The sequence below is a fragment of the Ochlerotatus camptorhynchus genome, unplaced genomic scaffold (assembly GCF_037179485.1).
Source record: "Ochlerotatus camptorhynchus isolate MF236.1 unplaced genomic scaffold, CSIRO-AGI_Acam_v1.1 ptg000019l, whole genome shotgun sequence".
NCBI classification, from domain to species: Eukaryota; Metazoa; Arthropoda; class Insecta; order Diptera; family Culicidae; genus Ochlerotatus; species Ochlerotatus camptorhynchus.
Window position 1 is genome coordinate 305,332 of NW_027040511.1, and position 19,934 is coordinate 325,265.

The following is a 19,934-nucleotide window of genomic DNA, read 5'->3' on the forward strand; positions in this document are numbered from 1 at the left end:
CTGACAGCAATTCATGTTGGCTATGGGCCAAAACCAAAACTCTACTATTATATTCAACGGTGGTCTCAAAGTACAGTTTGATAGAAATTAGCGCCACTTAAGCACTTCATCAGCACTCAAACTGTAATGCAAAAGCCAAATATGCTTGTGTCCCCACAAACCACCCAACATTTTCTCCAAAATATAGTTTTTGATATAAATAGATGATAAATCAGTTTGAGCTCATATAACGCGTATTATTTCCAGATTTACTCTTGAGTTTCCCAAGTGTCATCTTCAAATTAACACCATTTGAGAAATGTTTATATTTTCCAATTGTTGTGCCCATAGTGCATAAGAGACAGAGGGAGCATAACAAAAGGCACTCCATTGATATAGTTGTTACACTCTATAGACGAAGAAAAAAAAACGTACATACTATTTTACACTGCCATGTGCTCCGTTCCCGCGATCAACATTTTTGAGTAGTATTTGTTATTTTTTTTCTCACTCTCTTTTTTTTCATTTTATTGCTTTCTACAACTCTCTCTCCAGTTCGTACTCAATGCCGTCACCAAATCAGCCCACATATCACCAGCTGAATAGCCCTAGTCCAAATAATCCGAACGCAACCTTGCACGTGATGCAACCACCGCAGCAGTCGCCACAGATTCCACCGCAAATGTCACCGCAGCTGGGCTCCGGTGCACCCGTCGGGACAGTTCCTGGCGGCTACATGGGCAGGTCCCCTCCTCAGCCAGGAGGTGGTGGAGGTCATCATATAAACAATAACGAACCAGGCACGACCAGCGAGGATAGCGACGATGCCATTCCGGTAATTAGTTTGAATTTATTCATTCGGAAGTGTCCAACGAAACCGATGGGATTTTCAACGAAATGCCATCGGCTTACGCAAATACATATGCCGTAACACTACTGATACCAATTGTTTATTTGTTACCATACACATTGTAATCAACAGGCCAACACGTTGAAACGGCCGTCGCCTGAACCGGTGTACGATGGGGATTCTAACAATTCGAAAACATCTGCTGGTGCGTCACTAGCGAAAAAACCAAAGGTAGCCAAAAAGAAGAAGAAACGGGACCCTAACGAGCCGCAAAAGTAAGTACACCTTCTATGATATACAATATACAAATATTCTTGGTATTCATCAACATACATCAGTGAATATTTGCAACTAGGTATTCGCAGAAGCAGCCAGTTATCCAAATTTTTACCATGAATTGTTATAAACAAAATTGGAATTTCAGCGACTCCGACACTCTTCTGCATTTAAAATAATTGAATCCGACTCCGTTTCAAACCAAGTACAGTCTCTAACTCGATATAGAAGGGGCCATCGAGGATATCGATTAACGGAGGTAAATTTTGGAGATTTGTTAGACAAAATCGTTTGAAGTAGCCTGGATTTCAATCGAGTAAGGGAAAATACAGGGTTGTTAAAACAACGCGGATTTCGCGATTTTCGTTTTTTTGTAGGTTTCGCGCGAATTTGCATCTCAGATTAGGTTTGGCGTGGATTTTGTATGTATTAGTTCCACTTAGTCTGAATTAAATCACTCACTCACACACATCCTGCACACCTCTAATGGTACATAGAGCCAACGTGAATGAGAAAATGGTTTTTGTAATGAGCAATTATCTATCAAATGTGCAAACGATTTGGCACGAGCCACTCTGATTTGAAACTTTCAACATGTCTTCAGTATGGAAGATTATGATTTTTCCATAGATCACGAGACCATTTTGACTAAAGACTATTTTTTTAAAAGGGCCTATGTATTTTCTCATATGAATTTTCCAATAAATTCTAACTCTAAGAAGTTGTAGAGAAATGATTGGACTTTAAAAGAAAAAATTTAAAAAATTGTTAAATTTTGAAAAACATAAAAATAAAAACATAAAATGTGAATTTCTCTTCATACCAACCTACGATTTTGACTACGTCTGTGATTTCTATATGGGGTACACTTTGTGAAAACCGAAAATGTAACATGTAACAAAATTATGCAAGATTTTGAACGTTATTAAATCAGCTGCCGCTGGACCAATTTCAATCATTTTATCACCAATCGATCAGAAATATTTCAACGTATCTGTTCAATTTAAGACTTTATCATTTTTCAGCATGTCACTATTGAAAATTGCACGTATGTGCAACTGTTGCTATAATAATTAAAACTATCACTGATTGCTTTCGAAAAGCTATTTCCCTAACACTGACTTCAAAGTTGAATTCCATCTGGTCTCAACCAAATGGTGTTTATTCAATCACCACGTGATGAGTGGCGGTGATCTCCAATACACAACGAAAGGCTCCCCGCAAGTCGCTAACTATCAAGTCTGCCCTCAACCGCTGATCGGATTCAGTTCCAATCACCGTGTGTGGTGCAGTCGGGTCGTCGGCATCAGCAGCAGCAGTGCTTTCGGCTCGTGGCATTGAACATTGTTCTCCAGTACACAACGAAAGGCTGCCTGCAAGCTGGGAGTTGCAGCCCACATGAGCATCCATAGAAGGAGGAAGAAGCCGCACCGCTATTCATGGGAATCAGTAGCTCTTCGTGTGTCGCTGTGGGCCATCTATGTCAAGCGCGTCATACTAAAGAGTATAAACAGAGAACCTCGCTCAAATTCCTTTTCCTACACAAAACACAAGTTCCTGCTGCAGTTAACAAATAAGATTTACATGGTTGAAGATGCTTATTTCAAATAACAGACTAAAGTGGTAATTTTTATACAATAGATGAGAAGGAGATGAAAGTATAGAATTGATAGTTCCGTTTAGAGTGCGGCAGTGTGAACATTGCATATAGAGAGTACACAGAAAAAATTCTGCATTTTAACTATCGCGTAAAATCTCCTTTCGTTTAATTTTGAGCTATACTTGGCATAAACAGCCAAATCGTCTGCAAGCTTGCATACAATATTGCTAATTTATGCGATATTGCGCTTAGATTTACACAAAATATCGCGTAAATTTATGCCAAATCTAGCGTTAATTTTATGTGAGCGATATCTCGCAGAAATTTACATGAATTTTTCAAACGGTGTAGGACCAACAATCAATACGAAACTAACGATTTTAAATTGGCTCACCACTTTAGTAGCCTATTGGTCCCAAGCAAACGATTAACGTACCCTATTCTAGTTGAAATTCTATTACTACACTATGTTTGTTTTGATTCGCTATGAAAGTTTGACAGATAACATCAGGGGTGTGTGGATTCATGCAGAACATGCAGGGGTGAGTGAAATAGCTTGGGACTGCTTGGGACCGTTGTTCTGGTACTGAGTGAGCCAAAAATAATAATGATTTTCTTCGGGACCCAGTGGTCTTAGAGTTACCTCTATGGTAGGACAGCGAGCTAGAACAACTTTTTTTTTTTTTTTTTTTCTTTGGTTTGTTTTTTCTATCGATTTTGTTTTCCGTGCTGAGCACCAATGCTACCGACGTGCCAGGAAGGCAGCTCCCACACCTGGACCCTACCTATCGACCCATCAACTCATGAACCGGGGACCAACGGCTTTACTTCCCATCCGAAGGAAGGCGTGATCAGAGATGTTATGCCTCAGAACATCCCGGCGGCGCCGACTGGGATTGAACCCAGGCCTGCTGGGGTGAGAGGTAATCACGCTTACCACTACACCACCGGCGCTGTTTAGAACAACTTTTAGGAAGGTACAAATCGGTTTTATCATCTCTCTTTACCAAACTCCCCCTTTGGATAGGGATGTTGAGGGGTGTCCCAAGTGCTCAGCACGGAAAACAAGATCGACGGAAAACAAATCAAGGGAAAAAATAAAGGTTAATCCAAGATGGAGCAATTTCAAATCAAAAAAATCCCGGAAGAAAAACGTGTTATGAATTTTTCAAATTTGATGAATTGGAATGAAAATGAATATTACATTAAATTAAATATTATTATTTAGGTCATAGCCAATCAAAATAATATTTGTGACCAACACCCAAACAGGTAGAAAACAAATTTTATTTTAATGCATACCTTTACAACAATGGACTTTGGTGTTGGTAGCAAACAGATATATTGTGTTCAGCTAAATAGTTAAATCTAAATAATAAAGCAAAGAAAAAAGTTAAATAGGCTTATAATTCAAAATAATTACATCAGTGTAGATGTATCTTCAAAAAATAAATAAAAATTAAGTTTGATACAATTTATCATTGCACAGAAAAAAATTCTGCATTTTAACTATCGCGTAAAATCTCCTTTCGTTTAATTTTGAGCTATACTTGGCATAAACAGCCCAATCGTCTGCAAGCTTGCATACAATATTGCTAATTTATGCGATATTGCGCTTAGACTTACACAAAATATCGCGTAAATTTATGCCAAATCTAGCGTTAATTTTATGTGCGCGATATCTCGCAGAAATTTACATGAATTTTTCAAACGGTGTGTTGTAAACCCTTTCAAAACAACGGGAAAAAGTGTTCACCTTAAGTTAGAAACTTAATGGATAAGATGATCGAAAAACTTATGTCAATGCCGTGTACTGTTAGTTTGCATGTGTCATTAAAAATTTGTGATTCGTGTCGTTTATATTCGTATCGTCTTATCAAGTGCCTACTACATCGCATCGATTTGGAGGAAATACCATCGGTAGTTTCAATCATATCAGGTTCTTTCCAATACTGTAATCTTCCGGATTATTCCAAGAAGCATAACATCGAGTTATTTAGTAAAGGTGTTACGAGAATCAACGTGTCTCCGATATCCTTGAAAGATTGCAGGAACGATAGCTACCGCCGACAAAAGTTTTCCGATATTGTAACAGGCATTAGAAAAAACTTATTCAGCCTACCACCTCAAAAAAATTCCAAAGAGCTTGATGCATTGAAAATAAAAGCTGCGGCATATGATGAAATTATTGTTAAACTGGGAGATAAATTCAATGCACCAGATTGTTTGAGAATTGACATAACTCGGATATGAACGATTTTGATGAATTCATGGTCGGTTCAGAAGATAACAGTATTTGAGGTGAACAAATACATGGCATTACAAGCAAAAGAATTAGCTGCTGGCAAAGGAACATTGGTTATAATTTGGGAAACCGTTTGGATCCGCAAATAACGCTGCAGTTTTTTGATGACAATGAAATCAGCTGAGCCATGCCAGAACAAAGGGTTTATGTATCTGTGAAGAATAATGCAAACGACTGCAAACTTCTTCGCTGATTTCTTCCGAAGTGTTTTCGAACTCGATCAAACTCCTCCTCCGCAGCAGTACATCGACCAGTTCCCGAACTACAACATTCGTCTGCAGCAGCTTAACTTCAGCCATGACGCTATTTTCAAAGCCCTTTGTTCAGTGAATGCATCGAAAGGCCCAGGTCCGGATCGTATTCCATCGTCTTTCGTCAAGAATTGTGCAGCATCGTTGGATACACCCGTTATGCTTATCTTTAATCGTTCACTCCGAATTCCTGGAAGCTTGCATCAATTACACCGATCTTCAAGTCAGGTAGCATTCACAGCGTGGAAAACTACCGACCGATCGAGATTTAAGAATTATTTGGCCAAAGTTTTCGAAAGTTTTCTGCATGACAAGTTGTATCCAGCTGTGCAATCTATAATCTCAGAGTTTCAGCATGGATTCATGAAAAAGCGCTCAACGATCTCCAACTTGATGTTCAGTCCAGAAAAGCGTCAGCAAGTAGACGCCGTTTATATTGACTTCTCTAAAGTTTTCGACAAAGTCCCTCATGGCCTCGCTATTGCAAAGCTGAGCCTCCATGGGTCGTTCGCTTGTTAAAATCATATTTATCCTCCAGGAAGGCTTTCGTTCATGAAGGTTCATGATGCCAGATCCGATGTGTTTGATATACCATCGGGAGTTCCACAAGGGAGCCACTTAAGTCCGTTTATTTTCGTTTTATTTATTAACGACGTGTGTGACCACTTAAGTTGCTGTAAGTGAAGTGTGATCAAATCGATCCTAGATTGTTGTGCTCTACAAACTGACATCGAGCGGTTAACATCGTGGTGTCAGATGAACGGAATGCAAGCAAACACTGTCAAATGCAAAGTCAATACCTTCACCTGTAGTCACTCGCCGATCAGATTTGATTAATCGATGAATCAATTGTCGCTTGAACGAGTTGATTCTATTAATGATCTTGGACTTATCTTGGATAGCAAATTTAGATTCAACGAGCACATATGTATGTTAATTGCAAAGGCCAATTCCTTGCTTGGATTCCTGTTCACTTCGCAAAGCTGTGCAATTCGATGATATGCACGCTTTGAAATCCTTGGTTCGTAGCGTTCTTGAATATGCAGGTCTCCATATCATGCTGTGCACATATCGTGCATCTAAAGAATCAAGAAATGTTTTGTCAGATTCGGCTTACGACAGCTTCCATGGACCAATCCCGATAACTTTCACCATACAGATGTGCGCTTATTGGACTGCAAACACTATCGAGTAGCCGAATCTTCCTGCAGTATTTATTTATCAGATAGCTGGAAAAGACAGTTTGTTATAAATTACTTAACGCAAGTTTTCAATACCACCTTGTGTATTCTTGTTCAACTGTAAGAAAAGCGTCATCAAACTGCTTGGCTCCCAATGACGGTTCGTGACAGCTTGATATGGCTCCTATCACATTTTAGGGTGACCTGACTGGACGAATTTCAACACAATTTTAAATGATTGCACAAAGTAACAATTATACTCCTGAATCACTTTAAATTCATTGTAGGGTAAACGCTTCTATAGTTGCGTACCTCAACTATAGAAGCGTTTCCCCTTATGCTCATTTGGCTAAAAGTATCTATTGTGGTGTTCATCTCTAGGGTAGGTACAAGAACATAATAATGACTTCATAATTGTTCAGTCTTGCTGTCAAAATGCACTGAAGTTGTACTCCCGAACCTTCGCCTAAAATAAAGTCCTCTCGATATGCCCCGAAATACACCGAACTCAATAAACCCTACAAGTATCCGGACTCGTTCCCTAAATTATGTAGACCCTTCTTATTTAGTGATCCTTCGAAGGATATGGAGTCACCAGAACCTGTCCATATATTCTTCGGATTTCATCCGGAAAATTTTTTAGGTATACTTAAGATTTTTAGAATATTACATTCTGGTTTTGACGACACAAATGTCACAGAAGTGATAAAGTGTCACTAATAAATAATAATAATAACATTCTGGTTGTTCAATTCGCTGTTCAAAGGAGTTGAGCGTCGAATTGAATCGCCCAAATCAAAGTTTATAGGGTGAATGTACCAGACATGATGTGTCCAACTATGGCATATGGGAATTACATGGGCTATAATTGAAAGACACCATAATAGGAACGTTTAGCCATAACTGGTATAAAGGGTGATACGGTCAAAATTTGGTCAAGGGAAAACGCGTGTAAATCGGTGAAATCGTTTATTTAAAAAATCAAATTAAATTTCTTTTTCAAGTTCAATTAGTATAAAATTCAGATTTTGTACAGCCACCTTGTCCACCTTCTTCGCCGCAGAAAGCCAGTTTGCCTTGAACTGCTGCTCGCCCTTAGCAGTTTTTTTGGTTTTCTTTAGGTTCCGCTTGACAATAGCCCAGTATTTCTCAATTGGGCGGAGCTCTGGCGTGTTGGGAGGGTTCTTGTCCTTGGAAACCACCTGCACGTTGTTGGCGGCGTACCACTCCATGGCCTTTTTACCGTAATGGCAAGATGACAAATCCGGCCAAAACAGTACAGAACAACCGTGTTTCTTCAGGAAAGGCAGCAGACGTTTATTCAAACACTCTTTCACGTAAATTTCTTGGTTGACAGTCCCGGAAGCTATGAAAATGCTGCTTTTCAAGCCACAGGTACAGATGGCTTGCCAAACCAGATATTTCTTTGCGAACTTTGACAGTTTCATGTGCTTGAAAACATCTGCTACCTTTCCCCTTCCTTTTGCCGTATAAAACTCCTGTCCCGGAAGCTGCTTGTAGTCGGCTTTGATGTAGGTTTCGTCGTCCATTACCACGCAGTCAAACTTCGTCAGCATCGTCGTGTACAGCCTCCGGGATCGCGCTTTGGCCGTCGTATTTTGTTTATCATCGCGATTTGGAGTCACTACCTTCTTGTAAGTCGATAGTCCGGCTCGTTTTTTGGCTCGATGCACGGTTGTAGACGATACACCCAGCTTATTTGCGGCATCTCGGAAAGAGAGGTTAGGGTTTCGCTTGAAACTACCGGCAACTCTCTTTGTCGTCTGAGCGGCTTCCGGTTTTCGATTTCCCCCCGATCCAGATTTCCTGGCTGTCGACAAACGTTCCCCAAACACTTTAATTACATTTGTAACGGTTGATTTGGCAACTTTTAGCGATTTTGCCAACTTTGCGTGCGAGTAGCTCGGATTTTCGCAATGCGCGAGCAAAATTTTGATACGCTGCTCTTCTTGCTTGGACGGCATTTTGACAACTGAAGAGTGAATTCCAAAATCAAAATAGGAGCAACATTCTACACACACACACCTTCAAAATGAGGGGTGTTCAGGTTTTTTAAATGCAAAATTGAAAGAAATACGTCAAGTTGATATTGACCAAATTTTGACCGTATCACCCTTTATCTCTCCTAGCTACTTTTTTATGCACTCCTTATCCGCGAGAGAGTAAAATATAATCTGCGAAACTTAATCATCATCAAAACACAATTTGTCACCATCCAACTATCTCGTAGAAGAAAAAGAAAACAATATAACACTTACTCATCGACAACAACAAACTGCGCCAAAGGCAAAATAATTTCTTGTGTCGGTCTTTGAATGTGCACCGATTGTTTGTTTAAAGACCTTTTCCCCCATTTCCCCTTCGTTACACCGACTGTCCTTTTAAGTGGGCCTCTGTTCGTTCGTCCTTGGTATGGGAAACTGTTTCCGCAACAAAAATGTTTTCCGTTTGAAAGCAGTATTCCCTCATGCCGGCTTTGTAGGTTTTTTCTTCTTTTTAAAGCAATTTTCGTTTCAATTTGTTTATGTTTATCTTTGGAATAGTTTGTAGCTCGTAGCGTTTCCTACATTATCCTGTCGTTTTCATAAGTAAATATTTTAGGGAAATTAGATACGGCAAAGTATTCTTGTATATGATTGACAAAGTTAAACAAATAAAGTTGCGTCGAGGGTCTTAACGAATATTATTAAAATATAAGCAATCTGATTGACTATTCAGTTAAAAGTAAACGAAGTGGCAATCTGTGGCTAGGAAAATACAAACAACATCGAGAGTGGAACGAACCGTAAAGTGTATCATACATTTCCAATGAAAGAAGCAGACGATGTGTTCATACACTGTAAATAAATGTCAGGGAAATTGTCATCTTCAAATGCGTCAGCACATCAGCTTTATATATACTATATCGTTCGATTTTAATTGAATTTACAAAATTTCAGAAATTACATAGCATAGAACAAACATCCAATGCTTTTATCAGTGTCCTACTCGAGCTTTCAATACGCATGTACCGATCTCACTATTCTCCAACATCAATATTCTGATTTTCTCGCTAATAATAAAAGTCAATGAGTTGGAAGTGAAAAATGGGGTTCAATATTTCTCCAGAAAGGAAAATGAATGGCCACACAGCAAGCTTCCCTTGCCTGCGTGTTAGTGTTATTTTCGATGTTCGCTATTCTCAGTCGCTCGCTGTCTGGTGTTAGCCTCACTAGGAGTGAGCTTTTCAACGGCAGAGGAAAGCTCTACTCGAAGCAAACTTTAACTCGCGCTCGTAGGGTCTCATTAAAGACATCGACCGGATAATGATCGGAAAATCATTATCTCAAAATTTATAGATTGCGCATATTTCTCTCGTTGAGCATTTGCCCACGGCGACAATTTGAGTGTGTAATACACCGGCTGAACTTTTCCCTTTCCGATTTAGTGCGATCGACAATTTATCACTATTATCTCTCGCAACTTGCCGCCAGCCAGATATGGACAGACTCCACGTAACTCGATTGTTGCAGGCATTCTTGTTTCTTTTCTTTTTTTGTGGGGCTGCTGTCAGAAAGCGAACTGTTCATTCTGAGAGCATTTCTCGCAGAGTTCTTGTTTTGTAAAAAGATATTTTAATTTGACCATTTATGTCATTAAGTTTATTTATTGCCCCAGCAACGGTAGTAAATCAAATTTTATTATTACATATCTCTTTGTGCAAGATAGCATGCCGTGGAGAGTTGAATGGATGGAATTGGCGGGGATAGATAGATACAGATTGCGGTGGAGTATGGTTCCGTTACTGTTACGACACAAGTGCAGAGCATCGAAAAGAAAATAGCAGCATATGTTCATAGATTATAACCTTTTCCGGGCCTTATTCTGATATGTTCGTGCAAATTTGTCCTACATATTTGGCAAATGCCAATAAAGGGTTTGGTTCTTTTATTGGCATCTAAAACCGGCAAACTTTAAAAAAAAAGTCTTGATGATGTTGATTTAAAAATTTTGCACTGCTAGGTATAGGAGAGAAGTTTTTAAAAGCTTTTATTTTTCGAATCAAGTACTTTAAATTAATTCTAAATTAAAAAGTCTAAATGTATCGATCACATATTTTTATAAATTTAAAATATTTAATATTATACGTCTATTGAGTAGTCCTTGAGTTCCTCCGTAGAATCATCGTAAAACTTAATAAAATCTTAACTTGAAAAATAGAAGCTTTTAAAATTTCAATCCCATACCACACCGTGCAAAATTTTGAAATCTGCATCATAAAGCCTGTTTTTCAACCTGGTAAATCAACCTTGCCCGCTACGCGCCTCTTCGTCTAATTCCAGTCGGATTGTTATCGAGAACCATTTTCGTCTGACTTTCGTCCGCAATCTTCTTCAAAGTTTCGTCTTCCATCAGCACTCATCCATAAATAGTACGCAACGCCTTTCGGAAACATCAACATTGCTTCTCCACGAGCATAGTCCAGGTTTTGTGGCCGTATAGGACTTCCTTTTTAATCTTTATTTTGTAAATAGTATACGGGGTGACAAACAACTCTCAAACTGACACCGTCAGTCATTTTGTTCATTTGAGCGCTTTGGGATATCTTGAGGGCAAAGCGGACGAGATTAATTTTTCAAACATTCAAATGCACTTTTATCGTTCAAAACCGAAATTATGTCCATGAAAATGTTTTCACTGTGCTCTGCTTGAGGAAGTCTGCGAATAAGATTTCAGGTTTAGAACAGGGAAACTGATTTTAAATGGATGCACACGACTGTAATTAGTCTAAGAGTTGTAACAGTTCGTAGCACTCTTCATGTTGTAGAGATTAAGTCATGGGTGGTTTAGTTTTCGCGTTAATATCGTATAATACAATAAGAAAAGTTTTGGAATAACGGAGTAGCAACCACAAGTGGTCAATCATGCTCAAAAATTAAATCAGAAAAGTGTTTGTTTCGTGTATTTTTAACTCTCGACAAAGGAGCTAGTCAACCTGTCCGCATGCAGCCACACCAAAAGAGTAGCGCTACTCAACACCAGGAGCTGATGAAGACATACTTTAGAGTTCATGTAAAATTATTCATTCGGTCGAAGGTTCGAATAGAAAAACCGCAATTGCTCTTGTTCTATTAGCAAACTAAAGTAAACGAAGGCTATACGACAGCGGCGCCGGTTGTGTAGTGGTAAGCGTGATTACCTCTCACCCCTGCAGGCCTGGGTTTAATCCCAGTTGGCGCCGCCGAGATGTTCTGAGGCATAACATCTCTGATCACGGGGAAGTAAAGCCGTTGGTCCCCGGTTCATGAGTTGATGGGTCGATAGGTAGGGTCCAGGTGTGGGAGCTGCCTCCCTGGCGTCGGTAGCATTGGTGCACAGCACGGAAAACAAGATCGACGGAAAACAAACCAAAGGAAAAATAAGAGGGCTATACGTGAAGCTAATTTACACTGTGTTATACAGAAACAAGAAGATCTCAAGACGTGATAGTGCAGAAACAAGAAATTTATCAGAGAAGGATGATTCACGTAATTAAGCCTCAGTCAGAATCCCGACCGTAAACAGTAATCGTCACGTATCTGTCCCATTATTCCTACCGGACCTCTTAGTTTACCCTAATCTTATCCGTAGTTAGACTCCGTAGTGTCCGTCGTTTTATCTACGGTGCGGTCAAGCTCCGTGTAGCTACCTCGCTACGGTCAAACAACCCGGGACCAACCCAATCGTCTTTGTAACAATCGCTAGGCATCGTAGATACTTTAGTCCGTTGCAAGGCAAATACCTACGTGATGCGAAAGGCAAGTTCGTTGCCGGGTCCGCAAGCGGTATTGTTAAAAAGTAAGCAGGGAGGAGCGAGTTGTAAGGAGAAAAACAAAAGAAAGATAAAGACGTCACGACTGGATAACCCACAGTCAAACTCGGAGGACAAATGAATCAAATTGAAGGTGAAGCAGTGGTAGCAGAGAAAAGCCCTAGCGATAGAAGAACCCACTACAGTATCACACTTGTTGCAAAGTGGTTGTAGCCATTCCTATGCGACTTATGCCGGTCACAAGTTGTTGCAACTTTTTGTGACAGAAGTGTGCTACTTGGGCACCACTGCCTACATACCACTATGTAGCTGGTTAGAATAACCTAAGAAAGTGACCTTTTGGGGTGAGAGGCAATCACCCTTACCACTACAACAACCTCTGGGGGAAGAGTCAATCTCTGTAGCACTTACCCATTGTCATTTATTGTGTTCTTACCAGCCGTTTGTAACAGAGTATTCTAGAGCGAGTTTGCCACCCCTTGTCTCCCTCCCTCCCGCAGCACACGCTAGAAATAAACAGTCAACTTCGTGTGGTGAGCTTAATTCGACAATAGCTTCCTCCGGATTCCAAAGTAAGCACATATTTTCTTGTCGAGCAATTTCTCTGTTAGGGCGGTGGTCACCGAAATATACGAACTCTTTGATCACGTCGATTTTGTCGCCCACAATCTAAATTCATAGCGAGAGGCTATCATTGTCTTCACAACAATCTTTTCCTCTCATGTATAGTAGTTATTTCTTCTTCTATGCAATCCCAACCCAATCCGATTGGCTTCAGCCTTCATGTCGATGTCATCCCTAAAGCCAAGAAGATGGACAGACTTCCTGAAGATCTACTCCCATTATTTTGACATTCCAAAGCGATACAGCAAACACGAAAGGACATCAGACCACTTATAGATTCAAAGGGACTCAAATCTGTCCCCGATAGTAGAACATTGCACATCAATCGATCCATCATGCGAGCCCTCCCTTTATAAAAAAATCAGGATAAATCAGGATTGTTCTATAAAAATCTGGGCAAATGAGGCTTTTATAATTCTACCGGAAGAAGAAAAAGAAGAATGAATACATCCTAAAAACCTGGCATCGCGCCTGCACCGATGAATCTCTCCTAGTATTTCTGCACCTACTCTATTGCTATCGGTGATAGTCGACAACATAGTTGGGCCTATTCTGCGCGGCGTGTGAGGTGACTCGCTGTTACTAGTCAAGTGACAATTCTCACCTCGTGTACCTCGTGCAAATCAAATGGAGAGTCAACTCACACGAGGTGACATTTGTCACATCACTAGTGACAGCGAGTCACTTCACCTCACCAGCAATATGGTCGCGTGGTAGATACAGAAAACCAACTTGTCGTCCTTTTTGTAGATACGAAACACGACACCTTCCATGAAAGCGCATGCACAATGAGCCAGGAGTGCAACCAATGGGACAATTTGAATTCCGTCAAATATCTCATCTTTTATGGAGACTATCTATTGGCATACACATACAAAATCTAATTTTTTTTCTCTAACATTTTGGACAGCTGGTTCCTTCGGCAAAGTTGTTTATGTCAAAAAAATTAAGCAAATTTGTCTGAAAACTTGAAAATTGCATAGCCCACAGTTTCCAAGTTATTTAGAAAAAAAAAATATTTCTTTTTAATAAGTTGTCTTTTCAATCTACTGAAAGCTCTCTATAACGACTATCTTTATAGCGCCAAATCTCACTATAGCGATATTTTCACTTGGTCCCCATACACATTCCAATCTATATAGCGACCATTTTTCTAAAACGACGCCAGTGAACAAAATATTCTAATATCTGATGTACACCGTAGTAGTAATACATTTATAGATTTTAGGCCATCACTGATCAATTTAACGTTTTTTTTTCTTTGATTTGCGTCATTTTTATTGGTTTTCACGAGATAATATCAGTGTCAACATTTCAAAGGGGCGTAATTGCTTTTGTAAACAATGACTTTAGCCGTCAATTTCTCGCGAATGATATCTTACCTCTCCCAAATTACAATGCTAGCTGGTAGAGGAAACATTCCTCTACCTGGTGGTGTTATTATTTTTCATGAGTGAGCTTTTATTTGCGAGAAATCTATGGCTAAAGCCATTGTTTACAAATGCAATTACGCCCCTTTGAAATGTTGGCACTGATATGTAATGGTAAAATGATCAATTGACGTGTTTAAGCGCTTTTCTATTAAGATATTAATTAATTAAGCATACATACCATTCAATCGATGCAAAAGCCAATTGTTTGCTTTTTCAGCCTTTTGATGATATCACTTTAAAAAAAAAGTAAATTGTTCATTTTACTTCCGAGCTCCCAATCGCTTCAAATTTCTTTCAACAAATATCAAAGCACTTCTGACAATTCAAATCATGAAAATGTGGGTCCATGTTTTCCAGCTGTATGTTTTGTGGAAGCTTATTTATTCTCTAGCTAGAAGCTTCGAAGTGCTAAGTGGCTACTCATAAACCATGGGGGGAAGGTTGGCAAGTGTCCATGTTCCATACAATTTTTGTTTATTATTATGGAAAGCCGCCTCTAAGGCTTTAATTTGAAGGCTTTATCTTTGTATTAGTAAACTTCGATGCGGGGGCGGCGTAGTGATTAATATCTATACCTTTCACGCCAAAATCACGACTTCAAATCTTACTCCCCGATAAGTCAAAAATGACCCAATAGTACACCCAATAATAAAAATAAAAATAAAAATTTCGATGTAAATGATGAAATTAATACGAAGAAGCATTTTCTTATGGCAGTAATACAGTAATATTTTTTTAAGAACTTGCTGAGAAAGTCTTTTATAGATTATGAAGATGCATAAGTTCTTGTATCTTTTAAAAAATACTGCTTATGAAACTTACTTATTTCAGACAATTTTACATTTGACAACGACCTTTATTGAAAGCATGCTCCAAAAAAGGGCCTCCCTTAGCTCAGTCGTTAAGACCACCCGCACCAATGCGTTGCTAAAGTTATTTTGGTAACCTCCACCATTGAAGTGCGGGAAATAACAAACTGCCTCTCGGTGAACAGCAGGTTAGCAAATTTGTCAGCGCGATAGCAACTGACCCAAGCGTTGCTATTTTTGAATTGTCATTTTTATTTTTGATTTTAAAATTGTTAAAAATCATTTGCAATAATTGGTATATGAATGTGTTTGAATCTGGGACCCCAGGTCAATTCGTAAAAAAGAATCTAGAGTTCCGCAACTTTTTGAAACACCTTATTGTGATGTTGCATGAATGCATTTGGATTTGAGACCAGGATGTGCACTCTGGTGGCCACGGGATGGTCATCCGGCAGATCCAGAACATCCGTAAAGATGGTCAATTCGTAGATCCTAAAGCTCAGCGATTGTTTTGAAATCATTTATTTTGATGCTACATTAACTAATTTGAATCTAGGACCATGCGCACTCTGCTGGCTACGGACTTGTCCGAGGGAGATCCAAACCATCCGTAAAAGCTATCAATTCGTCCTAGGGACTATCCATAAATGACGTAGCATAGCATTATGACCAATTTTAGACCCACCCCCTCCTCCTCATAGTGTATTTTGCGATAAATAATATATTACCAGTCCCTATTTCTGCAACCCTCATCCCCCTAAAATGCTACGTAATTTATGCATCGTGTTCTGGAGCTTCTACCAGTTTCCTCTACATGTATTCTTGAGCCAGAAAGGATCATCTGTTTAACAACGGAAGTTTATACCTACTTCTTTCGAATGCTTCTTCCAACACCCCTCAGAAGACTCATCAAACTGCATTTGGAAGTTTCTTCTGGCTTTCTTCTCTATGGTGTCTGCCTCGGTGTCTCCCGGTGACCGTTTCTATGAACGCTATTAAACGTCATAAAATTGAAATTTTTGCAGAAAAATCTACTTTTATGTTATGAGAAACTCTTCAAACCGATCATTGCAGATGAAATGCTATCATATCTATCACCTAAATTTTTTACACAATCAATTTTCCCCGGATCAAGGAAACCACCATGACAAGCCTGCACAGATCTAGGATATTTTTCTTTAAATGACCACTTTTACGTAGGTTCAAGATCTTCCGGAGGAACAAGCTTGGACGCTAGGACACACGCGCTAGGTCTCCGATCCAAATTCATTCATGTAGTATCACAACAATGAATTACCATAAATTCGCGGAGCTTTGGCATCTTTTTTTTACAAACTTACCACTATTACAGATATTCTTAATCTTCCGGAAGACCACTCCGTGGCCAGCAAAGTGCGCATACTAGTCCCAGATTCAAATTAAATCATGCAGTACATTAAAAAAGCAGGGGAGCTTTATAATCTTTTTAACGAATTGACCACTTTTACGGATATTTCGGATCTTCCGGAGGACCGTCCCGTGGCCCGCAGAGTGCACAAGCAGGTCTCAAATCCAAATTCATACATATAGCTCCACAACAAGTAATTTAAACAAATCGCGGAGTTCTTGAATAATTTTTACAAATTGACCACTTATACGGATATTCCAGATCTTCCAGAGGACTGTTCTCAGCCACTGGAGCTGGTCTCAGATTAAAATTAATTAATGCAGTATCACAATAAGTGATTTACAAAAGTCGCTTAGCTATAGGATCTTTTTACGAATTGACAACCTTTACGGATGTGTCGGATCTTCCGGAGGACCGTTTCTTTAACCCCTAGGTCTATAGTTGTATCTTAACCTTCAATCGTCAATCTTCATGGTTAGGAATATCAATATTATCGAAAACAAATAATCACGAAGCTCTCTGCGATCAGTTTTAGCTCAAACTTCGACGCTAGGTTTAGCAATTACCGGAAACGAATAAGTTGTTATTTGATTTGATTGGCATTATTAGATGGGGTGAATGTCGGCACCCATTGACTGTTTTTTGGCAACCAACATTTAAACGTTAATTTCACTGTATTTTCCCATCAAAACACTTCGCTCAATTTATTCAAACAATTTTTTAGTCTTTCAGCTTCAATCTGATTACATTTGTACGACTGTCAATCCTGTTCTGCCAGATTTTTATTTAAACGGAACATACGCACCACAAAATACAGCTGATTTCGAGTTGCCAATCATAGAACAGCTGCTGTTCAAATGGAAGGGCTGCTGACAATAGTCACACTCACCTGAGAATATTGGAGCGTTCTAAAAACGTTTTCAAACAGATAAAATAAAACAGCAAAAAAGGTCCATTTAATTCCACTTAATTAATTTTGGTATCCATGACAGATACGTATTTCGACTACAATGTGCAGTCTTCATCAGTGTCACTCCCACTAAAGAACTTATCAAAATCTAACCCCCTTAAGTAATCAGGTAAAAAAGTCAAGATCATAGGTATAAAAATGAAACTACAGTGTGTTGAATCGGAACCTATCTAACTAATAAAAACCAAAGATTTAAGTAAACTAAAGGAGAAAAATCTATACAACTCTCCAATAAGGAAAATCCCAAAGGCTTGGTAACCATACCTCGATATTTGTGTGATCGATTTGAAAGGGGAAGTGATTTTCATAGATATTATACTAGAACCACATTTCTTGACCTGTGCATCACAAAATTCATTATATTTTAAAGGAATACATGTTTTCAATTCAAGAGATGAACCAGCCCAAGGCTAAAAATCTCTCTAGTAAAGCAAAAAAAAATGTGTTCAATTCGACGCCCAGACACACTAAACGAACAACTACACTTACATAATTTAAGAGACACTGCATTTCACACGTTAAAGCTGTCTTTTGAACAGTTATCTAATGATTTTTGTTGATTAATTGACAAATTATGTATTTTGGCGAAGCTTCAACGGATTATTTTACATCGATAGCTGTCATAAAGACTTTTTAATAATTATTGTTGTACGAAAATAAAATTATGCAATTTTGAAGCTTATTTGGAAGATACCTTGAATTAGTATTAAGTTTTCTTGTAAATGTTGGGAGTTCGCAAGCATTCCTGCTGACATTGCTGAAAATTATGATAGCATCAGATTGCGGGGTTGCTAGTGTAATAGGATGCTTTGTTGATTGTTCATTAACTCTTGATCGCTTGTAATACTTATGAATATTTTAGGTGGACAAAAAAGCGAATTAAGAGGTGGACGCCTGAGCTTTTCGACATTTATATGGTTGTGAAGCAACTGTAAACTCTAGAGGGAATTTATATCTGTAACTTTAACCAGTTCGAGTTTGTTTGCTTATCTGTTTAAAATGTCATATTTAATTATCTTAAAGGTAAATCGTCCAGCTCAAACCTTTGTAGGGGTAAGAGGTGGGATCATCATCATCATCATCATCAATCGTCATACATACTTAGCCAATCAAGCCTTACCTTACCGATGAACCTTTACTACTTGATTAAATAGCAGTCAAATTTCACAAATGTTAATGCACTTACTTAAAAGTAACAGCTGTTTAAACTTTTATGAGAAGACAACAAATCACGGTGTTTGTTTTTTATGTCCAGTGTTGTAGCTATTTTATTTATTTTTTTTTTATTTTCATGTTTTAGGCTATTTTGACGTTTTAAACCGTTTCAAGTTTAAGGCAATCACATAGTTTGCAGGTTTTTTGTGGTGTATTTTAGATTTTTTTTTTTTTTAAGAAATTCTATCGAAAAAAGTTTGAGAACCACTGCCCTAGCATGTTTATCAAAGACGTCAATGTTGTTGCAGATTTTCAGTTCAGTTATTCACACTTCTCTCGTTCAAGTCTAGACAGCGATGATCCAGAATATGAATTTTCATATTTTACCGTTTTGACCTTATTATATTATTTGAGACATTTTTGAAATCGAACATAAGTTTTTTCTCTTACTTTTACCACTTACAGGCCTGTATCCGCATATGCACTATTCTTCCGTGACACTCAAGCTGCCATCAAGGGCCAATCTCCGAATGCATCGTTCGGAGAAGTGTCCAAAATTGTTGCATCGATGTGGGACGTGTTAGCGACAGAGCACAAAAACGTAAGTACATACCCCTTAACAGTTGTGCTATATCGTTAAAAATAACCAGTTGTAAGGAGGTATTCTAGCAACAGCAGTAGAATACCAGAAAATTATTGCATCGAATAAATTCACAATAAATGTGCAAAGCCAAGTTAACTTTTGTTTCCGTAAAAGAGTAAAGTAAATACTCCACATTAGCACAAGAAAATGTCTATTTTCAGTTATGAATGATTCAGTCTTTTTACTGACGACTATCCTCGGAAAATATTACTCGATAGATCCATTAATAATTGATTAAGTGCCACCAGAGCCACATCCATATCTAATCGCACATCAAAACAGGCACATTCCACTGCCCTAATTCCGTTTCCACAGATTGAACCGCCTGGGTAGCACAGTGCAAGCAAGTTTTCCCATTAAGTGCGAGCATGTTGTTTTTGTTTTTCGCCTTTTTCGCTGTTTGTTACCGGGACTCGTTTTTCCTCGTTTCGTTGGGTATTGTTTTATGCTCAGCGACTTTAAGTCATGAATAATTCAATGATGATTTTTTTTCCTTTTATACACTTTGGATTTCAACTTCTTTGTGCAAACCAACCATTTGCGCTATTGGTCCGCTGTTATTATTGTAATTCTGATTCTAATCGGATTTTTATCTTTAATTTTCCACTTTTGTTTTACATGAATCTATCTCATCAGCGTTTGGTTGGCGAAATATCTCC

General features: G+C 38.7%; 1 protein-coding gene across 4 annotated transcripts in view; it reads left to right on the forward strand.

Moving 5' to 3' along the window:
- The window catches only part of LOC135702970 (myb-like protein Q), a 193,546-nt gene that overhangs the window by 124,338 nt on the left and 49,274 nt on the right, over positions 1 to 19,934 (forward strand). For all 4 annotated transcript variants that reach the window (XM_065224076.1, XM_065224051.1, XM_065224067.1 and 1 more), the window contains 3 exons: positions 535 to 814; positions 962 to 1,104; positions 19,098 to 19,233. In XM_065224076.1, coding sequence (XP_065080148.1) covers positions 535 to 814; positions 962 to 1,104; positions 19,098 to 19,233 — 559 coding nt within the window. The remainder of the gene's footprint in view (positions 1 to 534; positions 815 to 961; positions 1,105 to 19,097; positions 19,234 to 19,934) is intronic.